A 19,806-nucleotide genomic window follows, 5' to 3' on the forward strand; every position below is an offset into this window, starting at 1 on the left:
GAGACACCTCCTAGACTACGCTGACGAAATCCAGGACAAAACTGACCGAAACCTACTGGACCGGACAGTATTTAGACAGTCAATAAACGACATTCACCGGGAGACTGTTACTACCTTCATGAACTCCCGTCCTGTGAATGCCGTAATCGGGGTCCAACTACCACCTATCGCAGATGAAGAGCTCCAGCTTCCCCGTGAGACTCGTGTAACATTGGCACAATTACGTTCTGGATACTGTAGCAGGTTAAACTCCTACATATCCAGAATCGACCCCGACATACCAAACACATGTCCGGCATGTGAAGGTACCCTGCACGACACTAATCACCTCTTCACATGCCCCCTCAAACCGACTCATCTAACCCCCCTCTCCCTCTGGACCGAACCTGTCGAAACAGCATGTTTCCTGGGCCTACCCCTAGATGAGCTAGACGAATGCAACCGATGATATACTTACACAGACAGGGCTACCTATGCTGTTAAAACAAAAAAAAACAACAACAAGATTGAGTATTGGTGCAAATTTCATGGTCTTTCGGTGAATCCTACAAAAAGTACCTTAGTGCTTTTCACTACGAAACGCAATATGGAAGGCCTTCTACTACCCACATTGAAAGAGGTAACACTGCAACTGTCCTCTGAGGTTAAATATTTATTTAGCAGTAATCCTAGATAGTAAGCTTACCTGGAAGAAGCACGTCGAGCAGAAGGTCTCTCGAACACTAAAAGTCTTCTGGTAGTGTAAGAGAACCTTTGGCAAAACATGGAGTCTAAGACCTGCGATAGTGCACTAGTTGTACATCACCCTGATTAGACCCATTATTACATACGGCTCTGTAGTACGGTGGAAAGCCACAATGGTTAATTCCAGAGTAAAACCCCTAAACAGGCTACAGAGAAGTGTGTGCTTGGGTATCACAGGGGCCATGAGTACGACATCTGGTGATGCCCTTAATTCCATTCAGGCTCAAGTTAAACGGAGTCTGGGGAAATTAAGTAAGCACTGGCCACTGTCAGATATACCACCAGATGTCGGAGCGGTGCGCACTGTTCTCGATGACGGTGGACAATCGGGTGGCTGTAGTTCGGTAGGAAGTATTACGTTTTAATCCCAGACAGAGATCAATGGTTAAGTCCAGAGAACCTATTAACGGGATATCAGCACACTTTCTACACCGACGGATCCAAAGCCATTGATGGAAGCGGATCTCGATGGTACTTAGACGAAGATACTAAGTACTCCTATGCCACAGGACAGATGGTCACGGTATTCCTTACGGAAGTCTATGCCATCTTGAACGTGGCATACTGGATAATTGAGAAAAAGTGGCGGGGTAGCAGTACTGGAATTTGTAGTGACAGTCAAGCTGCACTGACAGCCATTGCTAACCCACGCTGCTCTTCGAAGTTAGTTAGTCGGTGAATGTAAGCCAAAACTGAACAGTGTTGCAAAACACAACAAAGTTAGTCTTATTTGGGTGCCTGAAGATTGTGGTATTACATGGAACGAGTTAGCTGATAAAATGGCAAATGAAGACTCTGTAAGTATGCCACTAGGCTCTAAACCCTTCCTAGGTGTCAAATCCGCATCGATTCACCTATGGATTAAGGACTTCATGAGATCTACCCATAGAGAACGTTGGTCTGAGTTGAACTCGTGTAGAGTAGCTAAGTGCTTTTGTGAAAGAACCAAACAGGAAAATAGCAACCTTTCTCCTAAAACTCAGCAGAAAGGACCTGCGAGTACTGGTGGGTGTAATCACAGGGCACAACGTCTGTGGTCAACATATGGCTGCCGTGGAGGTCGTCGACAGCCCGATATGTCTATCCTGTTCTGAGAATGACGACACTGCAGAGCATTTTCTCTGTAGCTGTCCTGCATTTGCCAGAATCAGACTTAGGATATTGGGTTGCGATACACTGAGTATGGACAAAGTTCATACTCTTCCTCTTCCGGATCTCTTAAAATTCATCAATGAATCCAAGAGATTTGTGGAAGAGTGACCTGAAACTAATTTATCGGTTTTTACTATCCACCTTTTATCTTTCCTATCTCTATTCTTTCTACTGATATCTATCCGGGTGTAGTCCAATGGTCTACTGACTGAGTGCTTGGACTTGTCCAGTCCCTCACAAATCTAATCTAATTTAATCTACCATAAGCTCGCTTTTACTTTCTGAAGTAGCTTTTGTTTGGCGTCATTTTAACAGTTATATGGTAGACTTAAGACTTCCATCAATCGGTGCGAAAGCTCACTCTATTTTTGTAGAACCATTATTTTTCTTCAAGACGCTGCACTAGCAAATAGTCTTTTCGGCGTTTCATAATGATAATGACTAGTCGAAAATAAGCTTCTGAAGAGATAGAAGTTTCTGATTGTTTTGGGTGGCTTTAATTATAATTTTATTCAATTTAATCTAAAATGCCGAGGGGTTCAATATTATCGCAAGAGGAGCGTGGAAAGAATTTGGTCGACAAGGATTCGGGCTTGTCAATCAAATTAATCGCAAAAAAAACACAGGCAGAAGTTGTTGTGTCATCCGACATTTTTTACGGAGTCCTGAGAATTACAACATTTTGTAGCCCGTTGGAAGAAAATGATCACAGTCAAGTCGAGAACAGCGCGCAATCATAAAAAAAGCTTCTAACTCGACTAAGTCTTGCACCAACTTGGCCGCTGTTGTTCAAAAAAAGGTTTCAAAAACAACAGTTTGGCGCACATTACAAAGGTGCAATCATTCAAAATTATCAAAATTAAGAGAAGGACCCAATCTTTGGCCACGGCTGGCGCGTCTTCAGTTTGCAGAAAAAAACTTAGGCAACAACTGGGGCACAGTAAGATATTTACAATTTCATATTATTTTTTAAAAAGGATATATTTTCGGACGAAAAAAATGGCATTTTGATGAACCCAATGGTTTTTTAAAGTATTGTGGAGATTTACGCAAGAGCCCCCTCTTATTTTCCAAGCGCAACTTCGGTGGAGGTTCTGTTATGGTTTGGAGTGCATTTACATCGAAAGCAACTCTTAATATATAGTTAACATCATCGCGAATGAATAGTGGGGACTTCAAAAACGTTTTGAAAAATAGTCTCCTTCCTTTTATTCAGGATAATCGGGAAGTGCCCTTCGTTTTTCAGCAAGACAACGCCCGAGTCCACGTAAGCAGGGGAACAAGGCAGTATTTGACCGATTGTTCCATAGAAACTATGGACTGGCCGGCGTGTTCTCCGGATCTAAACCCAGTAAGAAACACTTAGGGTATATTAGTCAGAAGGCGGCCGCCGTAGCCGAATGGGTTAGTGCGTGACTACCATTCGGAATTCACAGAGAGAACGTTGGTTCGAATCTCGGTGAAAACACCAAAATTAAGAAAAACATTTTTCTAATAGCGGTCCCCCTCGGCAGGCAATGGCAAACCTCCGAGTGTATTTCTGCCATGAAAAAGCTCCTCATAAAAAATATCTACCGTTCGGAGTCGGCTTGAAACTGTAGGTCCCTCCATTTGTGGAACAACATCAAGACGCACACCACAAATAGGAGGAGGAGCTCGGCCAAACAGCCAAAAAGGGTGCACGCGCCAATTATATATATATAATATACAGCGAAACCTCTCCTTGCGGACACCTCCAATAAGCGGGCACTCCCCATAACCGAACAAAAACTGAGGAACCAAGCTCTATGTTGTGTTTTTAGAACGAATTCCACTCTAATAACCGGACACTCTAATAACCGGACGCGGACACTTTTTCTCATTTTTTTTTGTTCTAATCACCTCTCGAAAGCGGACGCGGACCTCTCGGTAACGGACAAGCAAAATATATCACTGAACAAATGTGTAAAGAAAACAATAAAAACCTCTTATAAGCGGACGCGATACTCTAATCCACGGACAACAAAGATAATATAGTAGATAGACAATAGTTGAAATAAAAGATATTAAAAGAATATGGATGGGCGGTGATAACGTCAACAAAAAGAAAAAGTTCTTAAACGCGGATGACTCAAAAATTGACCATTTGAGTTTCGAATGGTTCGTTAAGGCCAGAAGCCAAAATATACCAATTTCGGATATTATTATAAAGGAAAAAGCAAAAGAAATTGCTGGCCGATTAGGTATTCAAAATTTTTCTGCGTCAAATGGATGGTTGGAGAAATGGCGTAGGCGTCATAATGTGACTTTCAAAAGAATATGTGGGGAATCTTCCGAGGTTAATTTCGAGGATTGTGTGCCAATATGGTTGGAGATAAAGAAAAGCCATTGGTTATCGGAAAAGCAGCATGCCCATGCGCCTTTAAAAGAGGCAATATAGGAAGTTTGCCAGTGGGATGGAAGGAACCGGAAAGCTTGGATGTCTCGTGAAATTATGTGTGAGTGGCTAGAAATGCTTGATAAAAAAATGGGCTGCCAGAAGAGAAAAATTGTATTATTTTTGGACAATGCTACAACTCACCCTCGAGATATTAAACTAGATAACATAAAGTTGATCTTTTTACCTGCTAATACAACATCCGTTTGTCAGCCCCTCGATCAGGGTATAATACAAAATTTTAAGTGTCATTACAGATGTCATATAATCAAACATATTTTGACAAAATTAGGAGACATTCCAATGGACAGACTATCAAAAACTTTTGACATTTTGGAGGCTGTTTTTTTTATTAAATCTTCATGGGACAACGTAACAGCAGAAACAATTAAGAATTGTTTTTCGAAAGCCGGGTTTCAAAAAGCTCCGCTTGAACGTTCTGACTTCGAGGCAGAGGATGATATTCCCATATCGACACTAGCGGCTTTGATAAAGATTTTAAATGAAAATCAGCAAGGTCAGTATACAGAAGAGTTTTTGTTAATCGACGAAGTTGTTAATACAGAAGACAATAAAATTGACGTTGTCATTGACGAAATTAATACTGAGGAATTATCTGACGGAGAAAGCGAAGACTCAAATCATGTATGTGTCCAGGATGAATGTCAGATCAAGTCATATTCTGAAGCATTAGAACAACTGCGTCGCATTAAACCATTTCTAAGAGACGATTTTACTAGATTCCAATACGCCAAGACTTTAGAATGTCAACTTGAAAATCTTTTTCTGAAACATAAACAGGGAAATCCACGACAGACTACGGTATATGAATTTTTGAAGCCTAAAATATAAATATGTTCAATCAAATATGTATATTCAAATGTGTAAATATACTCATTGTTCCCAATATAAAAATGTACATACATACATATATATTTTTCAATAAATATGAAAAAAACTGAACGTATCATAAAAGAACATAAAAAATTATTTAAAGAGGTGGGATAGTAATTTTAACCTAGAGTTTTTTTTCAACCCCCATAAGCGGACACTCCCCATAAGCGGACGAAAATTGTGGAACCGTGAGTGTCCGCTTGTGGGAGGTTTCACTGTATATATATATATTAGTCAGAAGAGTTTACGCCAACAATCGCCAATTTGACAACAGTAACGAGCTCAAAGCGGCAATTAAGGTAGAGCGGGCTTCTCTAGATGTAAATTTGCTTAAAAAGCTAGCAGAATCGATGAAAAAAAAGGTTATTTTGTGTCGCCAAAGCAAATGCTGCTTCCATGAAATACTAAAATTTTCTAGACGACAGAAAAAAAAATCGAAAAAGTATCTTTTGTTAAACGATCATTTCAATTAAACAGTGTCTTCTCGTTTTGACAAACGCCTGGAAGTACGTTTTTGCTAAAAATTTTCTTTATGTATTAAAAACGTTCTAAATTCTGCAATGAAACAGATAACTTTTGTCACTTTAATCGATGTTTATAATTTTTATTTCCCACTGAAATCTATAAATTAAAATATTTTGAAAAATTAGGGGTGTCTATGATTATAAAACGCACCTTATATAAGTATATATAGTTAGTCCTGCCATAAGTTCTGTTACAAGTTAAGTCCATTATAGATATTAAATTATAATACTTTTTTTGATGAAGCTAGTTTGATTTAATCATGAAAATATTAAAAAAAGAATTATTAATTTTCATTCGAAATGGGCACCATTTGCTTTTACATAAGTCTTCAAACGATTAAGCCATTCAGCTGTTGCCGAACGCACAATTTCCATGGATATTGACGTCGAACCAAAAATTGTTTGAGACTCTCCAAATTTCTGTGAGGTCTTCGTCGGGCCATGTTTTCCAATGCCGACCACACACTGTAGCCCTATGAATTCGGATCTGGACTGCCAGACGGCCAATCTTCAGCGGCTAAGAACCCAGGAATATTGTTTTTAGCCACTGCTGGGTGCTTCTTACCTCAAGGGATAGAGCGGAATCTTGCTGAAAGATCCAACGCTCTCCATTGCAGAGAGTACTGCTCAACTACTTCACCACGCCTTTTAAGGCATCGTCCTGGTACACTTTTGCCACGGTCTTAACCCCTTTTTTGCAGAAATGAGGAGATGTAACGCCGTTACAAGAAACTCCGCACCAAATCATTATGGAGGCTGTATGGTGAGCACGCTGGCCACTTGGCACAAAATTTTTTGCGTCTTTACAAGTTTTATTATAGATTTTGTTGTTTTGCTTATTAAACACTTCTTCAACAGTGAAAATTTTGTCATCTGTGAAAAGAATATTTTCATGGCCATTAACCGCGTACCACTGAAGAAGCTGCTTAAATCTATCGAGCCTAATTTTCTTCAAGCGTCTTGTAAAAAGAAGACGAGTTGAATGACGGAAGACTTTCATATGGAGATCGTCTTTAATTAATTTTGACATGGATCTGGTCGATACATTCACTTCGTTGGGTATGATTTTCTACTTTCTAAGCGGATTTCTGCGAATCCTTGCTCGAACGGCTTTTATGGCTGCACTGGTACGAACCACGCGAGGGCGACCACTTCTTTTTCTGTCTGTCACTTCAGACGTTTGGGAAAAACATTCTCGAAATATTAAGTTTTTTCAGCAATTCGTAAATCTCACTTGCACTTTTTCCACACTTAAGTAATGAAATCACTGCAATGCGATTTTTCTTAGCTCCGACTCGGTGGTTAACAAACGAATCTTGCCACGAAACTGAGTATAATTTATGAGTAAAGAATGCACACGAACAAAAGCACAAATAACGCAACTTTTTTCTGCGAATTTGCTTTCGCCGAATTGTTAAATTTGTCACTTTGTGGCAAGACTAAGTACATATATCTTTGTTAACGAAGGTAACGTCTTTCATACGGTTTGACAGGGAGCAGAAAAGTTGGTAATCGGTCGATGCAAGACCCGGCGAATACGGCGGATGCTGAAGGACCTCCCATTCGAGTTCTTGGAGTGCGGCTTTGACGGCTTGTGAAACATAGGGTCTGGAGTTCTTGTGAAGGATTATGGTTTGACCATGTCAATCAGGTCTTTTCAGTCGAATAGCCTCCTTCACGCGGTGTAGCTGGGCAGTGTAGAGCTCCTTGTTGACCGTGGCATTCTTTTAGAAGATTTCCCAGTGCACCATGCCGTCCTAGTCCCACCAATCACTTATCATGATCTTCTTTGAATAAAGATCCGGCTTGACTCTTGACATTGGCGTACCTCCTGGGGCCACCCACTGCTTACTATACTTTGCTTCATATTGATGTGTTGATGTATAGGTACCATTTCTCATCCCCCGAGCGCTATTTATGACCGCGTGTTGCTTGATGGCGGGCGAGGTGCTGAGAAGCAATTTGACGGCGACTTCCTTTTTTTTTTCGTTGAGCTCGTGAAGCATCCACGCTCCCAATTTTTCGGTGAATCCCATTGAATGAAGATGATTGGGAATCGTTTTATGATTGCAGTTCATTTTTTCGCCAATTCACGACTGGTTTGGCGACCGATCTCTTCAAAAGTGATTTGAGACGTTCTTCATCGAATTCAGAACGCCTTCCGCTGCGGGACGTGTCATCGACGACAAAGTCACCATTACCATTTTTGAACTTTGCAAACCAGTTCCGTGCTTTAGCCTCGCCTATGGCACCTCCTCCATACACATCGCAAATATCCCGGGTTGCTTCGTCAGCTTTTTGACTTCGATGAAAAGCAAAGAAGAGCAGGTATAGAAAATGTTGATTTTTGCCTCCTGGATACTCCATTTCTAAGCCTAATTAAATAACTCCAAAATATAGTTAACATAGTTTTGCAGAAAGCAGAAAGAGTTCTGTCGAATGAATACTCCCCCTTTGCCAAACAGCAGAAAAAATTGTTATAAAATAAAAGAAAATATAAAAACGCTATAAAGTTATTCCCCAAACCCAATATAAAGGGTGATTAAATTTCAAGGGCCGATGTTGAATGTGAACCACATCTAAAGGTCAACGACACCGTTGGACTTCTTTCTTGGAGGTGTGCTGCCGTGGTCCCGGCGGCTATTTGGCCGATATTTTCTTTCATACGTAATTGAGCCGTACCAATATTATTATAAAAAAAAATTGTATTTTATTCAAAATCAACACCGGCCCTTGAAACTTAACCACCTTTTAGATAAGGAACTATTTGCATTTGGTGGTCTTTGGAGAGAAATGACAATAATTTCCAAAAAAAATTGTATTTTATTCAAAATCAATACCGGCCCTTGAAGCTTAACCACCCTTTATAAAGAAACTTTTACATCCCAAAAACAGCAATATTTTACACACCGAAAGACATTTTATGTGACCGAAAATTTGCAGTTAAATTTCTGATATCTTTTCTAAATTCCCATAAATCATTTTTCAACCTCCCCATACCTTTGTATATAATTTTTAAGATTTCCCCCTAAGCTTTTTAATGTCTGCAAAATGTATCCAAATTTCTAACATTAACATTAACATTTCCACATTAAAAAAATGGATTTTTACCCTACAACTACACGAACACGATACAAGCAGATACCCACACCTCCCTTCAGGCTGTAGAACAAATAAAAAATACACATAAACAGAATTACGGTAGCCTCAGCGTCGTTTGACGTCAACCAAGCGATCGTGATAACAAATTTGTCGGAATTTGTCTGCAGTGAGGTATATTTTTAGGCACTCAGAATGCCACAAATGGTAGTAAGGGAAATTGTGCCGCGTGGGGATGGCAGAAGCGCGACAATACATGGCTGGGGCGGACCCTGAAGACGAGTTAGCCGAGAGCAATCGAGTTCCGGAATCGATGTCCGAACATGAGATTTATAAATTTATTTATACATATATCAATGTAGGGATATTTATTTTGAAGCTTCGATAAATGTGTGTGAGAAGTACTTTTATTAATCGCGGTGTACATCGCTTTTTTGCACATTTTTTATGAATTGTGCGCTTCAATTTCGCTCCCCATTACTTAATTTGTACTTCACACGTACAACTGATCACAACCACAACGCATTTCGTTGCTCTTTGCATGCATCATGCAGCCACTGTGTGGAATTTTAATGTGTCCGTAGGGCGCAATAATTACGGTGGATGGCATAAATTATCATTGCATACTTAGTGGCGCAACAGCGACAGACAAATAGTAATTCTACTTAAACACAAATGCAAGTATGTATGTATGTGTGTATATGTGTGTGTGTAGCACTGTGCAGCGAATGACATATTTATTACCAAACAGCTAAACCGGTTGAATGACAAAGGCACGCAAACTCACATACACATCCATACATAGCCGCTCACAATATCCGTAATCATATCCCACAGCTCACTCAAGCACCAATAAAGCTACCTAACTGTAGCGCACAACCGCAAAATGGTCTTAACTGTGTTTTAACTGGCTTTAACAGAATTATTTTGCCTACCAGCGGGTTTGTCTACCTGGCGTGTCGGTCTCCCCGCACGCTGTTGCTTTTCCACCTGCCACCTGTTATCTCCCACCACTCACTTCACCTCTTCACTTACATACATATGTATCTGTGTCTGTATCTGTATCTGTCTACCATTTGCCACTTCAACACGCAATTATCGCACGCGGCGTAATCACTTTTTATGCTTTGTGGCGCCTTTAAATATGCAACGTCAACGCGCTTAAAGCGCCAACAACTTTTTTAAAGTTGGCATAGCGCAGCTAAAAGCCATTGGAAATTTAAGCGCTTCAAGCAGATTAAAATGCGCAACTACCATTTGTATACGTTAGTGCTTTTATATGTGTGTAGGTAAGGTGAGGTGACGTGTGCGTCTGCCTTCGGGTATGAGTTTACTATGTTAATTCGTTCGTGAGAGGATTGAAATTAATGAGTATGCGTGCGTTTGCATTGAAGTTTAATGCACTCATGCAGTCAGTCGTGCCTTTAATGTGTGTGTGTGATTGCAGGTAGCTGCCACTCGTATGTAGGTATGTTTGTGGAAATGTCAACGGTGATGGAAATAATTTGCTTGTCACAGTGTGAGTTTAAACGTTGCAAATGTGTAATGTTACTTAAAGTTTCGCATACACAATAGGATTTTCCCGTAGTCCTGAGATGTAACATTAAGCCTCAACAAATAAAATTTCTTTAAAGCTAGAACTTTAATTTGTCTCAAAGAATAGCCTGCCTTCTGCGCTTCTGCTTCAACCTGACGTCTCAAAGTGTTGACTGGTCTCCCACTCCCACGACTACTTTGGGGATTCCAGTCTAACGCAGCTCTTGTAATATCCTTCTGTGGTTTACGCAACGTATACCGATCCAATTCCATTTGCGATGCCGTACTTTAATGTGGATAATTAGATGTTTGTTTACTTACAGCCCAAAAGTCAGTGTTGCTTACGATGATGGGCCAAAATATCCGCATGATATTACGAAGACAAGGATTGAAGAAGGTTTGCAACGCTTGCAGAACTCTTGCAGGACACACGCAGTCAGGTGCCATGGTCCACAACCATATAGTACTACTGGCTTCACGTTGGTGTGGAAAATCTTCAACATGACAAAGCCAGCTATTTTACGGGTGTACTTCTAGTATCTCCTAGGGCTATCGGAGTTATTGTTTGTAGTCTTCAAATTGCAGCTCTGAATGTGGAGTTTTCAGCATTTCTTCGTTGGTATGTGTTAGGTTAGCTTAGTGAGGTTGCTCCTTCAAGACAAGACACTCGGTGGCCCTAAGGCCCATTAGGATACCTGCATTTGATTTTATTCTCCTAAATAAATTCATTAAACCACTTAGATCTTTTTAAAAAGGTGACTAGTCCCTCCAGTGAGACATTTTGCAAATTTCCCAGGTCATCAAAGAAATAATGGACTAGATATTTCGCACGGCTTCTTTGAAGTGCGGAACATGTTTTTTTTTTGGTAGGTGAGGTAGGGTTGAAAATGCGGCCCTCGTCTATTGCGTCGTGTAGTGTGGCCACTAAAACAATCCCTCCTCTCCTTCTGGGGAGACACCCTTCCTGGAACTGCATCCCACATTACTTAGGGAGGGGCTCGGAATGACGTCTATGGAATGGACCAGTTCTACGCAGCCACGTCTGGGTTCACCATATTTGTAGCCAGCGCTCATGCTATAGGCTCGTCTTCGAGGCGAGGCTTCGCTTTGTGGCACTGTGTCGAGGTAAATTTTTTTTTTTTCGTAATACGTTCTCGATTTGTTTTTTTACCGCGTTCCAGCTGTCCTCGCGTTCAAACATTTTGCTGATTATGTTACTCCTTCAGAGCATTTCTTTCCGCGAGCCATCTGTCACAGCTAAAAAAACGTATGTTCAGCGTCATCGCTCAGTGCTTCGCAGTATATGCACTTGGAATCGGTTACCTTACCCAAGCGGTGTAGGTATCTCCGGAAGTATCCGTGGCCCGAGAGAAACTGAGTTAAGAAGTAGGTCACTTCTCCGAAGCTGCTTTAGACCCATTTGTCAATTGATCGAATAAGTTTCGCCGTGTATCTGCAACTCGGTTGAGCGTCCACCGCACATACATCGGCTTTGCCAGCGCAGCATGGTTTGACATCTCCAACATCTGAGATGCTAGTGATGGCGTGTTTCATCTTGGAGTCTCACTCATCCATTCGTTTCCGGACCATGAGGTCGACGGGTTTCTGCCCGCTGATCATGAAAATTGCTGCGCCTGAGACAGTGCGGTAGGCTGAGGCAACTCTGAGTGCCGCTTGGCTTTGCAGTTTAGCACAATTGCCCATACTTCGCTGCCGTATAAGAGAATTGAGTTGATGACCGCCACAATTAGCTGGACATTCACAGAGGAGGTGTTGTACCGACTCAATTTCTTCTTCATCTCCACAACTTCTGCAGAAGCCATTGTGAGGTACACCCATTCCACTGACTAGGGAGCCAATAGTGCAGTGACGCGTTATAGCACCTGTGGGGACGCTGGTAGTTCATCTGTTGAATCCGAGCAGACATTTTATGCTTATAAGATTCAGTTTTGGCCAGAGCGCTTTGGAGACGTTGCAGTTAGTAGTCAGAGACCACTTTATATTGGTTTGCGCGATTACGCTTAATTCAATTATAGTTTTCAGTTCGTTTACAGGAATACTTATGTCCTCTACCACTCGCTGAAAGTCAAGCTCAGAGCCTTTCCTTGCACGCTCATCTGCTCTTTCATTCCCCTCCACTCCAGAGTGGCCGGGAACCCAACAAACGGTGGTGTTGTGCTGTTGGATGAGCGAGAGCACATCTTGAATTCATGTGCGTTGAGGCCAGGGCCTTGAACTCTGCTTGCCTATCAACAAAAATGGTAAGGTTTGCTGGAGGTAAGTCCATCAGTCTTAGTGATTTTTGCTGCTTGGTCTATAGCGCAGATCTCAGCTCAGAGGACACTGCACCAGTCAGTGAGTCTAAATTAGCAATTCAAAGATAACTTTTGTGTGTGTTAGTAGTCTATGAATATCATTTGTGCTGCATTCTTGAATGACGGCTTCAAGAAAATTAGCCTGCGTTTGTGCAGAGCAATTATTTCCGAAACTTTCCAAGGCAAAGGGAAATAGTTGAGCCTTATTGACGAAGTAAATATATTCCTTAGATACTTTATTCCATCATCGGGTAGCTCCTGTATAATTTGTATATTAATAATGTCGCGGCCTTGAGATTTTCGCTTTTTATACACTTAATTTTTGCCAGTATTTCATATGTATATGGTCACCATTCTGATTATTCCATCTTTGAATTCAAATGTATCAGATCATTTATTTTGAGGTCAGTTTTTGGTCCGAAAGCCCTTTTTCTATCCGCGTCAGAACCAGTTTCTTGCAATTTTTTCACCAACCTTTGAATTGTCGACTCATCCGAAAGATGATTTCGCCCACCTTGAAGATCACAAATTTTGTTGTTCTTAAAGATCAACCATTTTCATAATAGGTTTCAAAAAATCTAAGGCGTTGCTCTCTCATGTAAAATTGCACATCTGTCTTCTTGAAATATGTCAAAGATGACATAAAAAAAGTGCTGTCCACGAATTATTCACCACTGGCATCTATTCGTCACTTTGAAAGACCCTTTACAAATGTGGAACTTTCATTTGCTTTTAAATTTAAATAGAGACCCTTTCAGATTGTGATTTGGGCTATTTGGAAGCGTTGTTTAGCGTTGAGGTCAATATATTTTAGATATTCCCACTTATGGCCCGATGTGGTTTATATTATGACCATAAATGCACCATAAAAATTTTCACGTTCGCATGCTTTCCAAACTGTAGTATGCCGCAATTAAAGAAAGCCATTTGGGTCACAGACTTCATAATTTTCAACCTTAAAATATAATGTAATTTAGCTGCAATCGAAGCAAAGCTAACCAAAATTGTAATTGCAGCTAATGGTACCGTTGGTTATGGGGGAATGCATAAAACGAAGTAGTAAGGGCTGTTTGATGTTGTATACATAGAAGCGAAAGTATGACCAAAACGGATGTAAGCATACGAAGTTACTGCGAAACAATTTTAATTGTTTAATAGCAAAAGCACGAAATGAATTTCAGTTATTAATAACGTCAAAAATTAGAGCATTACAATGTGCATGGCACAGTTAACAAATGCTTTGAAATGTGCAGCACAGTGGAGAACTGTTTTCAAAAGTTGGTCTTAGTCAAATTATATTAAAGGACAAAAGTACACTTCCATAGACCTATGGAAAGATTTTAACCAAAAATTATATGTTCGTAGCGTTTTTATCGAAGACTTATTTAAACAAAAACCAATAATTATATCAATAAGTCAATCAATTATATATTCGCCGTTGCTGTTTACAACCTCGTCCCACCTCTCCGCAATTTGTTGATGCCGTTCCACCAAAAATCGCCTGGTCTGGTATCAAAGAAGTTGTTGAGCCAGTATTTAAGGACCTCTTTGTTATCGAAGGTAACGTCTTTCATATGGGTAACGTCTTTCGTTGGTAATCGGTCGATACAAGGTCCGGAGTATACGGCGTATACTGAAGGACCCCCCACTCGAGTTCTTGGAGTGCAGCTTTGACGACTTGTGCAACATGGGGTCTGATGTTGTCGTGAGGAAATATGGTTTGACCATGTCAAACAGGTATTTTCGGTCGAATAGCCCAATTCACGCGGTGTAGCTGGGCAATATAGAGCTTCCTGTTAACCGTGGCATTATTTTCAAGCAATTCTCAATGCGCCATGCCCTCCCAGTCCCACCAACCACATATCATGATCTTCTTTGGATGAAGTATTCGAATTCAGAAGGTCTTCCGCGCGGACGTGTTATCGACGTCAAAGTCGCCATTTTTGAACTTTGCAAACCATTTCCGTGCTACAGAAATGACACCTTCTCCATACACGTCGCAAATATCTTGAGCTGCTTCGGCAGCTTTTTGACCTCGATGAAAAGCAAAGAAGAGCAGGTATAGAAAATGTTGTTTTTTGCCTCCTGGATACTCCATTTCGAAGCCTCAAAACTAATAAGAAATAAAATAGCTCCAAAATACAGTTAGCATAGATTTGTAAAGCAGAAAGAGCTCTATCGAACGAATACTTAAACTTACACTTTACCAAAGAGCAAACAAATCGTTGCATGAAAGAAAATATGAAAACACTACTTATTTCCCAACCCAATGGTTTTGCACCATGGAACTCTATTTGTCTTTGTTGTGGCACTCTAACGGCCAACAGCCCTTGACCTTAATTCGTTATGGTGCCGTCGATTCTGTTCCATATGGCCTAATCACCGTTGAACGTTTTATTATTTAGCACGTGATTTTTACCAAAGCCACAACATTCATAAAGTGTAAAATACACGCCAGCGAAAATTGTGACTAAATTGCATTATGCACAAAATAATTACTTTAATTATTACAATACGCCATTATTCCTAACGTCATTGCTCTCAATTTCTTTTGTAGTGTCGCGTACTGTTGAATTTGCGCACATCACAGCCATTCGAAGAAGTTTTAGAGGATTTGGGTCAAGTGTTGAAAATAAATGGTGCAAAGAAAATGTACACCGGCACGGGACAAGAGGTAAGTTCACAAATATGCTAAGTCAGTGATGTATTTATTTCCGAATGTATGCACGGTCGAATGGGCATTACACACTGACCGAATATATGCTAATTTGTTGCTTGAATAGTAGTTCCGATTTTTTTTTCTTTTTATTTCTTCTATTTTATATACCTCTAGCTGGGGTATATTATAGCTTTGTACCACTTAATGTCTGTCGCAACACTAATCACTTGCTCATTTGTCATCTCCTTTACAGGTTCGCAGTTTTTCACAGCTACGCAATGAATTTGCGGACGTTGACACATTTTATCTAGCAACTGGCACTGCCTTAATTGCCGGTTCGCCTATTAGGCGTTCTCGTTCGCGCCCTTCGGTTGTTGCTGCAGCGCCCATTCTACCCACAGAAGAACTGCCTAAGGTTCCTTTGCGCGGAGCACGTCCACGCAGTAAAAGCCGTCCACGCATTCTGTATGCCCCTGAGAGTGAAATATTACGTGCGAACGGTGAATATAGTATGTTGGATATTATGAAAGAAGAGCCCACCAAAGTGACTATACGTGGATTGCGGCGTACTTTCTATCCGCCATTACATCATGCACCCGCGGATAATACACCGCCAGACAAAAAATTACAGCTGCAATGGGTGTAAATATTGAATGCAAACAGCCTATTTCAATACTTTTATTACTTACTTATAAGTACAATATTTTCTATCTTTTTCACTGGCAGTCACGGCTATCGCGGCATCGATGCGCGCCGCAATCTCTGGGTGTTACCATCAGGTGAGCTGTTGTATTATGTAGCCGCTGTGGCAGTACTGTTGGATCGAGAAGAGGACGCACAGCGACACTATACAGGACACACAGAAGATATTATGTGGTTAGTATGTTTTGTTTTTTTTGTTTTGTTAGTTACGTCGAGTGCATATATTGATATTCTTACTTCGCCTACAGCATGGACGTACATCCTTCACGCGAATTAGTCGCTTCTGGGCAAAAAGCTGGGCGTGATCGTAAATCTCAAGCGCATGTACGCATTTGGAGCACAGAGTCACTACAGACGCTTTATGTGTTCGGTATGGGCGAATTGGATAGTGGCGTTACGGCGGTAGCCTTTTCACAATTGGTACAAAATGATGCCATACCCAAAACGCCATTCTTATTAACTCGTGTTCTATTGTTTCTTCTTCCTTCTATACAACCGCAGAACGGGGGCAGCTACATTTTAGCAGTTGATAGCGGGCGTGAAAGCATACTCTCTGTGTGGCAGTGGCAATGGGGTCATCTGCTGGGAAAAGTGGCAGTAGGTTCTTGTTCGTATATTACGCATCTAAAAGTTTTGAATATATTTTATTAATCTTAGACACTACAAGAAGGTCTGTCTGGTGCCGCTTTTCATCCGCTGGATGATAATCTTATTATTACACATGGGCGTGGTCATTTGGCGTTCTGGCATCGCCGCAAAGATGGCTTTTTCGAACGCACCGATATTGTTAAACAACCGTCGCGCTCGCATGTGACCAGCGTGCAATTCGAGCCAGACGGCGACGTTATCACTGCCGATTCCGATGGTTTTATCACCATTTACTCGGTCGACTCGGATGGTGCATACTTTGTGCGCACCGAATTCGAGGCACATAACAAAGGTATTGGTTGCCTAATTATGCTGGGCGAAGGAACGCTACTGTCAGGTGGTGAGAAAGATCGTAAAATTGCTGCCTGGGACTCGTTGCAAAACTACAAGAAAATCGCTGATACTAAAGTAAGCGCGCTTACTCGCAAGCTAATTGGTTTTTCTTTTAATGTATTTTATTTGTAGCTTCCAGAGGCCGCTGGCGGCGTACGCACCATTTATCCACAACGTCCCGGACGCAATGATGGTAATATTTATGTTGGCACTACGCGCAATAACATTTTAGAGGGTTCACTGCAGCGTCGCTTTACCCAAGTTGTATTCGGTCACGGTCGTCAATTGTGGGGTCTAGCTGCTCATCCAGAGGATGAGGTATTCGCTACTGCCGGTCATGATAAGCACATTGCGCTGTGGCGCAAGAACAAGTTGATTTGGACCATACAAACAGGTTACGAGTGTGTTTCATTAGCTTTTCATCCATTTGGCACTGCCCTGGCTGCTGGCAGCACTGAGGGCCATTTACTTGTCATCAATTGTGAAAACGGTTCGGTTATGTTAACGTTGCGGGTCTGTGGTTCGCCGCTGAACTGTGTGGCCTATAATCAAGGTGAGTGCGTCTCCTTATATTGTATAGTATTAATTCAAATTAGGTATACATTTTTTTGTTTATATTACCTAGTGGGTGATATGATTGCTATGGGTTCACAAAATGGCAGCATCTACTTATTCCGTGTATCGCGCGATGGTTTCTCATACAAAAAAGTGAACAAGATACGCGGTTCGCAGCCACTCACACATTTGGACTGGAGCATGGATGGCAATTTCGTGCAAACTGTCACCATCGATTTCGATCTACTCTTCTGGGATGCTAAATCACTGTCGCCGGAACGCAGCCCGATCGCCATGAAAGATGTCAAATGGTTGACTAGCAATTGCACAGTTGGCTTTCTGGTGGCGGGTATGTGGAGCAATCGTTACTACAGCAACAATAATACTATTATTGCAACATGCAGCCGTTCGGCGGCGCAAGATATGCTTGTTTCCGGCGATGCCGATGGTTACTTGCGTATTTTCAGGTAATGCTGCAAGTCAACACTTCGATTTTATTGAATAATTATAATGCCCGACTCATTTCTATAGATACCCCTGCATCAATCCGCGCTCCGAGTTTCATGAAGCGAAAGTCTATTCGGGCATGTTGGCATGTGCGCGTTTTCTATACGGCGATCAAACTGTGGTGACAGTGGGCGGCACAGACGCCTCACTGATGGTGTGGGACCTGGTAGAGGAATAGCTGCAATGGCCACCGTGGCGTACGACTGTCCAGCAATATGATGAAGCACGCGGATACACTCACTATTGGACGCGACGGCGATCGTCGAACAAGTCTTCGACAATATTAGACAGCGATTCGGTTGAGTACCAGTAAAAAAAAAATGTTGATGATGGTGGAGTTCTGCAAGCATAGAAATATGTAGCATAAAGAGAATTTGAAAAAATACTCATTTACCATCGCCGTCCATGTTGTTGTTGTCATTTTCATCAACTCGCCCTTGCTATCGTTGGTGTTGAACTGAGTGCCTTTTGCTGTGGACACAGCTCACTTCGCCTTTAACAAAAGTTTGCATGCATATCAACGAAATTTAAACCTTTTGTTAAAACATTCATGAAAATGTGGGAAAATTGTCAACGAAATTTAGATATTACAAACAAAAAATTTAAAATATAATAATTAATAATTCTAATTAGGTTAATCTGACAACGAAATGTAGAAAGCAACTGAAATTCTGTGGAATTGCCGCTTCCGTTTTATTTAGGCGCCATCTGTTTGTGAACTACTACCACAGCTGCTGTTGACAGCCATTAGTGTTGTTACAAGTGTGCACTTAGTGACATTCAAAGTGAGAAAATTTTTAGTTCATGAACGGTACAATTTCTAAATTCAAAGCCTTATTCATAAAAAAAGCAATTTAAATTAATTTAAAGCAAACTATTTCCGCGTATTTAACTTTAATCTTACTTAAATCATTTTTACTTTTTATTTGAACAAATATGAATGCATATAGTTCGATACTAATGGTAAAATAAAATTGCTTTTATGTTGTTTTTTTTTCGTTTTTTGGTTTAATCAATCTTGCATAACAAACAGTTATTAATTGAAAACTTCCAGAACGAACTTGCGTACTTCCATTTGACGCTTCCCGTTTACAGAAATCTTCCAATATTATTCTAATATTATTTAAAAAAGTGCTGATTTATTTTTACTATCCGCCCATATCTTCTTTTTCGAAACACGTATTTTACAAGCACATTTTGGTTAATTTTGATTTTATCGGCAGAGCTGTATCCAACACCTTTCATTCTATCTTCCTTCAAATATGTGCGCATGTTAACGCGCACCTCCTTCTGTAACAGACTTAAGCCACTGGTGGACAAAACTACTTAAACTATTTAAGTGAAAAATAAAAACAAACTTTATAGTTTTAAAAATAAAACATATTATTCATGAAAAACTAATAACGAATGTTCCATAATAAAATTTTTTCTCCATTTCGTTTTCTTTCATTCAATTTATCTACATAATAGCATTATATTTTGATGTAACATAATTTTATGAATTTTATTTTATTCACATATCTTTTTTGATACTTTTTTATTTAATTAATTTTATTGTATAAGTACTTTAGTCTAGTCTAGTCTAATTTAGTTTATTTTATTTTATGTACTTATCATGTCACTAGTTTTCTAAGGTATTTTATTAAATATTTTTTTGTTACCTTTTAACATACCTGGTAGTCAATATAACGACATAACTGAGATTATGTTTTGAATTAATAA

At 40.4% G+C, this 19,806-nt stretch overlaps 1 protein-coding gene and 1 long non-coding RNA gene across 3 annotated transcripts in view; one reads left to right on the forward strand and one right to left on the reverse strand.

Moving 5' to 3' along the window:
• LOC129242445 (echinoderm microtubule-associated protein-like CG42247) overlaps positions 1 to 18,262 on the forward strand; it is a 56,272-nt gene extending 38,010 nt beyond the window's left edge. Inside the window, exons 3-11 of the mRNA XM_054879084.1 lie at positions 15,238 to 15,354; positions 15,593 to 15,981; positions 16,066 to 16,215; positions 16,290 to 16,461; positions 16,543 to 16,638; positions 16,699 to 17,097; positions 17,155 to 17,575; positions 17,648 to 18,044; positions 18,109 to 18,262. Coding sequence (XP_054735059.1) covers positions 15,238 to 15,354; positions 15,593 to 15,981; positions 16,066 to 16,215; positions 16,290 to 16,461; positions 16,543 to 16,638; positions 16,699 to 17,097; positions 17,155 to 17,575; positions 17,648 to 18,044; positions 18,109 to 18,262 — 2,295 coding nt within the window. The remainder of the gene's footprint in view (positions 1 to 15,237; positions 15,355 to 15,592; positions 15,982 to 16,065; positions 16,216 to 16,289; positions 16,462 to 16,542; positions 16,639 to 16,698; positions 17,098 to 17,154; positions 17,576 to 17,647; positions 18,045 to 18,108) is intronic.
• Positions 16,052 to 18,561, reverse strand: LOC129242446 (uncharacterized). Of its 2 annotated transcripts, none has more exons than XR_008582185.1 (5): positions 18,479 to 18,561; positions 18,113 to 18,424; positions 17,644 to 18,050; positions 16,279 to 17,564; positions 16,052 to 16,185 (listed from the first exon to the last, which is right to left on the reverse strand). It is a non-coding gene; the product is annotated as an uncharacterized LOC129242446 (long non-coding RNA). The 2 variants fall into 2 exon arrangements; XR_008582186.1 differs by having other exon boundaries at positions 16,279 to 17,588.
• Between the last annotated feature and the right edge of the window lie 1,245 nt (positions 18,562 to 19,806).

This window comes from Anastrepha obliqua, chromosome 3 (assembly GCF_027943255.1).
Source record: "Anastrepha obliqua isolate idAnaObli1 chromosome 3, idAnaObli1_1.0, whole genome shotgun sequence".
Taxonomy (NCBI): Eukaryota; Metazoa; Arthropoda; class Insecta; order Diptera; family Tephritidae; genus Anastrepha; species Anastrepha obliqua.